Genomic DNA, 9,128 nt, shown 5'->3' on the forward strand with positions numbered 1-9,128 from the left:
ATTTTACATTTCTTCAATTCAGTCCTAAAATTTATATTTTTTACAAAATTGATCAATGATTATTATTTTTTTTAATTTACTTGAAATCATATACAATCACAACTTGCAATTCAACAATCACGAAAGATGACAATAATTAATCCAAAAATAAAAACGAACCCAACCTAAACTCAATCCGTATCAGGTAAACATCCGACCTGAATTTTATCTGTCAATGATATGACTCGATCTGAACGAGATCCGACTGAAGTCCACCCAAACCTGAATTAACCTGGTCTTTATCTGCTTCGAACCTGAACTATTTTGACTTGAATTGACATCGATCCGAACTAAAAATGACTCGACCTGAACCCGATCTGGATATGGTATCAAATCAACTTGAAAATGAACCGAACTGATTTGACATGTACTCGACTTTATCCGAGTCAAACCATCAAATTGATCTGACTTGACTTGTATCCGATTTTACGCGACCTGTCAGAATCTGACTGAAACCTGATCGATTACCTGATTTTACAGCCATAGTGGTGGGATGAGTACGACTAAAGAGATAAGTCCAAACCACTCAGCCAAAACATTGTCAAACCACCTCGAGAACCATCAGCACTAACACCAAAATAATGCTGCATCCGTAATAAGTAACGTAGATCGCGAATGTTTGATTCATGTGGTTTCGTCTCAATCAGCAAAACAACATGAGGATTTTTATCATTGATGAGGCGCAAAAGACACCGAACTGACCGTGGGTTCCCAAGCCCGTGGTATTTCAAACTAATAGCCTCATAATGTCGGGCAAGACTTAGAACCAGTCACCCGCCGAGTCAGTCAGAGTAGATGAGGGGAGGGTAGACTTAAATTTACGGATCCCAGAAGAACGAGGCGAAAAAGAAACGAATTTTCACTTCATAAAGATTGATAAGGGAAGATTCACAGATTTGGCCGACACATATGCTTCTCCCCGCTCAAGAGTACCGGATGGAACAACCTCTAATGTCACAGGACGTGGAACAGGCAAAACCTGATCACAACGCCATTGCTCGCATTTTTTGGACAATGCCCGTTTCATGGGCAATACCCGTAGCCATTCCCCATGATAGATAGTTTGAATAAACCGTTGTAGATGTTGGCGTGTCACAAGCCAATTCTATATGTCCAAGCACACCACAAGTGTAACAAAAATCAGGAATTCGTTCATAACGGAGCATTTTTTCAAAACCCAACTATCAGGACCACAAGTGATAAACCGAAGCAGCGGCCGTGAGACCTCAATCTCAATCCGGATTCTAATAAATTGCCCCCAACCAACCCCCAAAAGCGCTTCGTTAATCGATAATATAGTTCTCAAACTTGCTCCAATAGATAGTGTAAAAGGGAGGTTACAGCATGCCAAAGGGAGACCATAGACCTGGACCCAGACCGAAACCACAGAAAAACTATAGTCGCCAGGGCGCAAGTTGGCATTAGACAGGGCAAAGAGGACCAAGTGTTTGTCGAAAGACCATGGACGGTCTTCCTCGACCCTTAGCCTTTCATGATCGGAACGAAACTTGATCACAGAAATATTATCATCCTAAGGAACAATAGAAATAGACCTAGGCAACTTGCATACAGTGACAAGTGTTTGTATCATCGCGTCACGGTTCATTGGACATTTAGAAAGGAGACGCATGACAAACCAATGTGATGAATCAGACTCATCCGGCAGAGGGCACATCGGAGCTTCAATAACCGTCGCCTCTGCCTTAGTCAATGTGAGATTCTGCCATTCATTTAAAAGATTGTCAACCATTACAAAGAAAACAAAAGATAACCACCACTACGAACAACAAGACCCAGAAATATAAGGGAGAAACTTGCACTCAGAGTCGAGGAAAAACTTCCATATAAAACTGCTAGGAAGAAGTTAACCAACAAATTTTTTCAAAAGATATATATTTAATCTATTAATGATATAAACATTAGTAAATTAAATAATAATATATTATCATAAAAAATATTTAATTATTTTGTATGATATATTTTAATTTTATTTGCGGCTAATTTCAAATTAGAGTGTTTTAAACAAAAATATTTTTAAAAAATAATGTGTTATAATTTATTTTAGACACGAAATATAAGTTTTAAAATTTCTATAAACGGCGGCTTTTGAGCATAAACAGAGAATTTGTGAATTAAACCATTCGTGGGGCCGGGGGCCACTGTGAAGGGATGGTGAGAGGTCCCACCCTCCCCAGGTAATAAAAAATCTGGAAACGCTTCAGGTTCATGCACCTTCTTTCATTTCCAATTCAAGCAAACGTATTTCAGTAATAATGTTGTTTATTTATTTACTTTTCTTTTGATTTTTCCCCTAATTTATTTTCTTCTAGTTCTCTCACAATATATAAACCACTTATTTGCTTGCTTCTCCAAATTGAACTACACCAACAGCAATCAAATCCCTCAAGGAATTCCCTTCATTTATCATTTCCTTTTGTTCAACTTTCCGTTTTGTTTTTGTTTTTGTGTCAAAGCAATAAGCTTTAGGTTAGTGAAACTCTCAGCTTTCATCATTTCTCCAAATTTTCCAGTTTCCCCCTTATGTTTCGATCTGTTCTTTTTCTAGATTGAATATGCATTACGTAGATTTAAAGATTTTGTTTTGTTTTAATGCATTATGATTCCTTTTTTCTGGGTCTTGCTTGTTTGGGCTGAAAAGTTAATCTGAACATATGGGAATTGAACTTAGATTAGTGTTTTCGAGTAGTTTGAATTCATGAATGTTAGGTAGAGAATGTGGTAGTAAGAAAGCTATATTTTGCTGTAATAATAATGGAGCAGTTTAGTGTTTAAATATGATTATTTTGGCTGATGGAACGGGATCTGATGCACTGAAAATTGAATGCATGCTATGAAGTAGATTATATTATTTGGATAATTGTAGATATTGATATGTTTGTTTTTACCCCTTTCTGCTCTTTGATATTTTCCCAGAACCCAGGTGATCATTTTAAAGAAAGGATTTCAGAATTTAGGAATTGAATGAATTTTCATTTAGGCTATAGATTGTTTTTCGGTTATTGATGGACTGTAAGTTTACACGAAGATTCGATATGTATGCTTAGATTCTATGTTATTCAGCGCCCGTTATCCGGAGTTGGATATGCGTCAACAACGGGTTCGATTAAAAGCTTTTTCCATGTATTCGGAGATAGTCATATATATCTAATTTTGACCTTCTTTCTAAGGTAACATTGGTTCTTTTTGTAGAATGATACTATCATCTGTATGAGTAGATTGTTGCCATCATCTTCTGAGAGTGCCACTTGAAATAGTGAATTAGTGATAGTTCATCATCGAGAACTTCAACGATCCGTATGTCACGAGGAAGACTTCCTATAATGGATTTAAAACAAGCTTATGATGTTGAACTTATGAGTTCTACTTCTAAAATTCAGCATGAACTGTGGCCATTAGATGAAATTGATTCAAGGAATGCAAAGTTCCCTTGCTGTCTAGTTTGGACTCCTCTCCCTGTTGTCTCATGGTTGGCACCCTTCATTGGACATCTTGGCATTTGCAGGGAGGATGGAGCTATTCTCGACTTTTCAGGATCGAATTTTGTGAATGTTGATGAATTCTCTTTCGGTGTCACAGCTCGATATGTTCAACTTGATAGAGAAAAGGTATAGTTTTATGCAGACACGAGTCAAACCTTTTTTACGTCTCTTGATGCACACAAAGACAGATTGTTTTGTGAGTTAATTTTTGTCATTAACTACTTTTATTGTTGAATCAGTGTTGCTTTCCTCTGAACATGTCCGGGCACACATGCAAGCAAGGTTACCAGCATTCCGAGTACGGGACAGCGATCACATGGGACGATGCGTTGCGGTCGAGTGTGCGCTACTTTGAGCACAAGAGCTACAACCTCTTCACATGCAACTCTCACTCATTCGTCGCCAATTGTCTCAACCGACTCTGCTACAACGGCTCTGTCATAACCATTTTTAGATAAAACAATTAAATATTATTTTAAAAACGATTATGACTTTAATAAAAAAAATTGGTGATTATGGATTAATTAAAATTAAATTGAAAATGAGTCGCCATCGACCTTTGGGTTAGGTAGGTCGAATACCTAAAAACGTCTTTTAAAACAATTTTAAGAAAAATAGTTTTATAAGACAAAAATTTGATCTACGTTACCAAAGATTCATTTAAAACAGGTTCGGGAGTCGGTTACATGTGGGGAAGGATAAACACCCCTCACAACGCCCAAAATCGGTACTTAGTCGCTTATATATCGTCGTAAATGATAGAATTTAAAGTTTGAATCAGAAGTAAAAATATGATTTATTTATTGAATATTTGTTAAAATAATAGAAATACTTCACTTGGTAAGAAATCTCAAGATTTGCAATCCTCCAACGGGAAAGCTATCTCATCTATTTCTCATCTATAAAGTATATTCTATCTTTGAATTACTACCAAATAATATCGACAAGAGTATAAAATAAATTATACTTAATTTATCTAAAACATGTATTGTTAATATTAACATAGAGATCATTAATACAATAAGAATTATAAAAATGATATATCAACTAAGATCTATTCGTTGAATATTAGTTAAAATAAAAGAAAAAAAACCCTTTTCTCGACAAGAAATCCCGAGATTTGCAATCCTCCGTCGGGAAAGCTACCTCGTCTATTTCTTATTTGTAAAGAATATTTTCTCTTTAAATAAAAAATAATATCAAAAATTGACATAAAATGCATCATATTTTATTTTTCCAAAACATACATCACTCATATTAAGATTTAATGAAGAAATAATAATAAAGATTAAAATTTAAATATTAAACAATATGAACATCAAATAAAATAACAAAAAAAGGAATAACAATAAAAATAATTTTTATAAGCTCGTAAAAGGAAGAATTTGCGTTTTTTTTTTTTTTATATCATATTCTGTTTGAACGTCGTATAGGATTGCATCACTTCGACCAAGCGATGCTTTCCACACCCATTCTACAAATCGTTGTTCTTGAAAATATTCTAGTGAAATTAAGTAGTGAATAAATAATAACCAATCAATAAATAAATAGGCTAAGATTAGAAACGATGACATACATGTGTGTACAAGCATTAAAAGTACTTAGTAAATAAATTTATTTTTGATACAATATGTAATTTACATACAAATAATACTAGACAAATACAAACATAAATATGGCAAAGTGAAATAAATCATAACATGAAAATAATAAGCAAAACTAATAAAGAGGTGACCAGAATAAAAAATAACAACAGTCGGAACAAATCAAAACAAGTAAATAATATATATAGCGAGTGACCAAATTAAAGATAATAAAACTAAAGTGCCAAAAATGAAATAAACAGAACAAAGGAAACCGGGGAACTAAAATGTGAGACACGATAATGTATTAGGGGTTTAACGTAATTTTGCCCAAACAAATCAATGACCAGTTTATAGAAACGCTCAAATGTACAGGGGCCTAAGCGTGATTAACTGCACAAATTTGGTGACTGATCTAAAAAATGAGATAATGAAGTGGCTTAAACATAAATAAACTAAAACTTTTATAGACCAATATAAAGAATGGCAAGAAGATAAGTGACGCTATGTGTGATTAAACCAAAATTGATACAAAAACAATTCCTTTTCCCCTGATTCAATTTATGCGAGACTTTAACATTCCCTGCTTATCTTCTTCCTCTCACAACACACATCTCCTTGGCTTCTCTTCCACTCACGGTTGGGGACCTTGAAGTCCCAAAACCCGCGCCACCTCGGCCACCCTAATGGGTGGCCACTCTACTTCAACCGAGACCTACAAGGTATGGGAACACCACTAAGACAGCCCCTAATCTCAACTCACTCCACCCCCCTCGATCGAGAACTAAACAACGAACCAACACCTTACGCGGTGGCTCCGACCAACAAACCATGCCACCCTCTCTCCGATGACACCAATTTCCCGACGAACACCAAAACAAGGTAACCTAACTCTCTATCTATCTTAATTAATTTTTAAACGTATAAATACATGAAAATAAAGAACAAAATTACAATCTAAACTATATTTGGTTACATTGCATGAATTTAACAGATAAACAAGCATGTAAAGAAAAGGGCTAGAATACCTTTGCTTGCTTGAAGATTTCGATCTGTTTTTTTTTTGATTTTCTGTTCTGCTTTCGATTACTAAAAAAGGGTTCTTGTTACAGCTTTCTTTTAATCGATTTTTCCCCCTCCCTGTACATAGTTTGGTTGGGTTCTTTTATATACCCATTACAAATACTAATATAAATTTGATGTTGCTTCTTGTTGATGTGTTTGGTGCCATGATTTAAGGGAGCTGACATGTTGCAGTAAATGTAGCAGGGCATGGGTGAGGTGTGGTGTTGGCGTGGGGTGCTGTGGAGCATGGCATGGGTTGTGCATGGGGGACATCAATGTATGGAAGCTATGTAGGGACCAAAAATTGGTTACTACAGCTGCCCCTCTTTGCTCATTGCTGTGAGAACAGGAATAGAGCAAAGACATAAAATACCAATTTTTGGATTGTCAACAAGTCTCAAGCTCTTCTTTGATCGGCTCTCATTTCTTCGATTAATCGTTGTTTATTGATGACACATTCTTTTTGGAGGTAATTTGTTGCTGAAGACGACACTGCTCATCCGCGATGATTAGATCGTGTCGTTTTCGATTACGATGTTGTTCCTTTGTGATGAGGAAGTCAGATTGTCTGAGGGTGACACTGCTCCTTCGTGATGAAGAGATCTGGTATGTTTGATGTTGAAGACGACACTGCTCATCCGCGATGAAGAGAATCTTGGCCATCTTTAGGAAAGATGATAACATGGTTCCACTCTGCTGGGGACGGCTGGTTATCTGAGGTTGACACGGCTCATACGTGATGAAGAGTTCTGGTCAGGGGATGACATTACTCATACATGATGAAGAGTTCTTGGCCATCTAAAGGTGATAACACGGTTCCTACGTGATGAGGACGGCTGGTTATCTAAGGGTGACACGGTTCCTACGTGATGAGGAAATCTGGTCGAAGGATGACACGACTCATGCGTGATGAAGAGTTCTTGGCCATCTTTAGGAAGGGTGATAACTTGGTTCCTACGCGATGAGGATGGCTGGTTATCTAATGTTGACGTTGCTCCTACGTGATGAGGAGATCTGGTCAGCTGATGTTGACTGATTCATTGCTTTGCTAATGAAATAGATCTTGAAAACCCTGTTAAAAAAATGGTCATATGACATGATTTCGTGCTGTCAATATGCTCTAAGAATGATCTAAATGAATGTTTAAAGGGTTATGCTCAGTTCGATCCTGGCATTGGGAATCTCTCATACTCTTTGACCGGAATATGCGATATTTATGTGTTTGTCCATGCCTGGTTACTTCCTTGACCTCTCATTAAATATTCTTTGACTTGGGTCCTTCTGATCTACCCCGAGAGAGTTTATCTTGCCTCTTCGATTCTTTGGTCATTGATTGATTTTTTCAGAGAAAATTCATTCAGAATGGCCTTTCCTTGTTGCATGCCTTTAAATTGGGACTTCTTTGCTTGGGAAAAGTATGATTATGTTGAAACTGATTTCTTTAATTTAAACCCTCTTTTTTTCTCAATGATTTGTTTAATGATTGATGGGAGCGTGTCTTTGTATGTGCTCTCTGGCGAACACCTGTTTCAAAATCCCCATACTCTGACACTTTTCAGAGTAAGGCATAATAACCGATGTTATTGATTAGTAATTTGGTGAATATATGCGAGGACATTGAATCAAATTCAAAAATTTCACTGAAGATAAGTAATGAGAAAGTACAATCTTTTGGGACAAGAAAACAAGTATATACAAAGGAAGAACAATGGACAAATATAGTGAATATCAAATGATGAATCCTTTTACTTCTTCACTCCAAATCTTTCTTGAAAGTTGACATGTGTTTCGAAGATTCAGATCGTACAAAAGATGTGTGAGCATGAAAGTCTTTCCCTGAACTGTCAAGCTTCCGAGGGAATCCGCCATTTCAACTCGAATCCTCCTTTGGTTTCAAGATGCCCATTTTGGGTTTTCATCTTGAACCCTCCTTTATTTATTTTTTCTTCTTTTTCATTTTTCATTTTTTTCATTCCCTTTTTTTTTAAGTGTAATATCGTTTGACCGAATCTGAATTCACGGGATTAGGCAAATCTTCTCCATCCATTTCTGTTAACACCAAAGCTCCTCCTGAGAATGCCTTTTTTACAACATAGGGACCTTCCCAGTTTGGCATCCACTTCCCTCGAAAGTCTTTTTGCATAGGTAGGATCTTTTTTAGTACCAAATCGCCTTCACGAAATTCTCGAGGTCTGACTTTCTTGTCATATGCTCGTATCATCCTTTTCTGGTACATTTGGCCATGGCAGATAGCTCTCAGCCTTTTCTCCTCAATCAAATTTAATTGATCAAACCTACTTTGTACCCAATCAGCCTCGTCCAGTTTCAACTCCATCAATACTCTCAAAGAAGGTATTTCCACCTCAACAGGTAAAACTGCTTCCATCCCATATACCAAAGAGAATGGTGTTACCCCAGTAGATGTACGAACGGACGTGCGATAAGCAAGCAACGCAAAAGGTAATTTTTCATGCCAGTCCCTATATGTTTCAGTTGCTTTTGTGATGATCTTCTTGATGTTTTTATTCGCTGCCTCTACTGCCCCATTCATTTTTGGGCGATAAGGAGCCGAATTGTGATGTTTGATCTTTAACTTTGTGCAAACTTCCTTCATTAAATCGTTGTTCAAATTCAATGCATTATCTGTGATGATCCTTTCAGGTGTTCCATATCTACAAATGATTTCTCTTTTTAGAAATCTGCATACTGCTCCTTTTGTGACATTAGCATAAGAGGCAGCTTCAACCCATTTGGTGAAGTAGTCTATAGCCACTAAGATAAAACGATGTCCATTTGAGGCCTTCGGTGAAATTGCCCCAATGACATCGATGCCCCACATTGAAAATGGCCAAGGTGCGTTCATTACATGGAGTGGTGAAGGAGGAACATGTATTTGGTTATCATGAATCTGGCATTTATGACATCTTCGAGCAAATCTGAT

The 9,128-nt window shown here is 36.7% G+C and overlaps 1 protein-coding gene across 1 annotated transcript; it reads left to right on the forward strand.

The window, feature by feature from the left end:
* Window positions 1–2,444: 2,444 nt before the first annotated feature.
* Window positions 2,445–3,997, forward strand: LOC120144741 (protein REVERSION-TO-ETHYLENE SENSITIVITY1-like). The gene is made up of 3 exons (XM_039158732.1): window positions 2,445–2,526; window positions 3,250–3,665; window positions 3,779–3,997. The coding sequence occupies exons 2-3, from the start codon at window positions 3,357–3,359 to the stop codon at window positions 3,995–3,997; spliced, it is 528 nt and encodes a 175-aa protein (XP_039014663.1). The 5' UTR covers window positions 2,445–2,526; window positions 3,250–3,356.
* Window positions 3,998–9,128: the final 5,131 nt, after the last annotated feature.

The sequence above is a fragment of the Hibiscus syriacus genome, unplaced genomic scaffold (assembly GCF_006381635.1).
Source record: "Hibiscus syriacus cultivar Baekdansim isolate YM2019G1 unplaced genomic scaffold, ASM638163v2 tig00110890_pilon, whole genome shotgun sequence".
NCBI classification, from domain to species: Eukaryota; Viridiplantae; Streptophyta; class Magnoliopsida; order Malvales; family Malvaceae; genus Hibiscus; species Hibiscus syriacus.

Excerpts from the sequence above, each read along its gene's own strand:
- LOC120144741 (XM_039158732.1), top strand. The coding sequence starts at position 3,357 with ATGTCACGAGGAAGACTTCCTATAATGGATTTAAAACAAGCTTATGAT. Across the intron at positions 3,666-3,778 it reads TTCAACTTGATAGAGAAAAG|TGTTGCTTTCCTCTGAACAT; the intron begins GTATAGTTTTAT and ends TTGTTGAATCAG.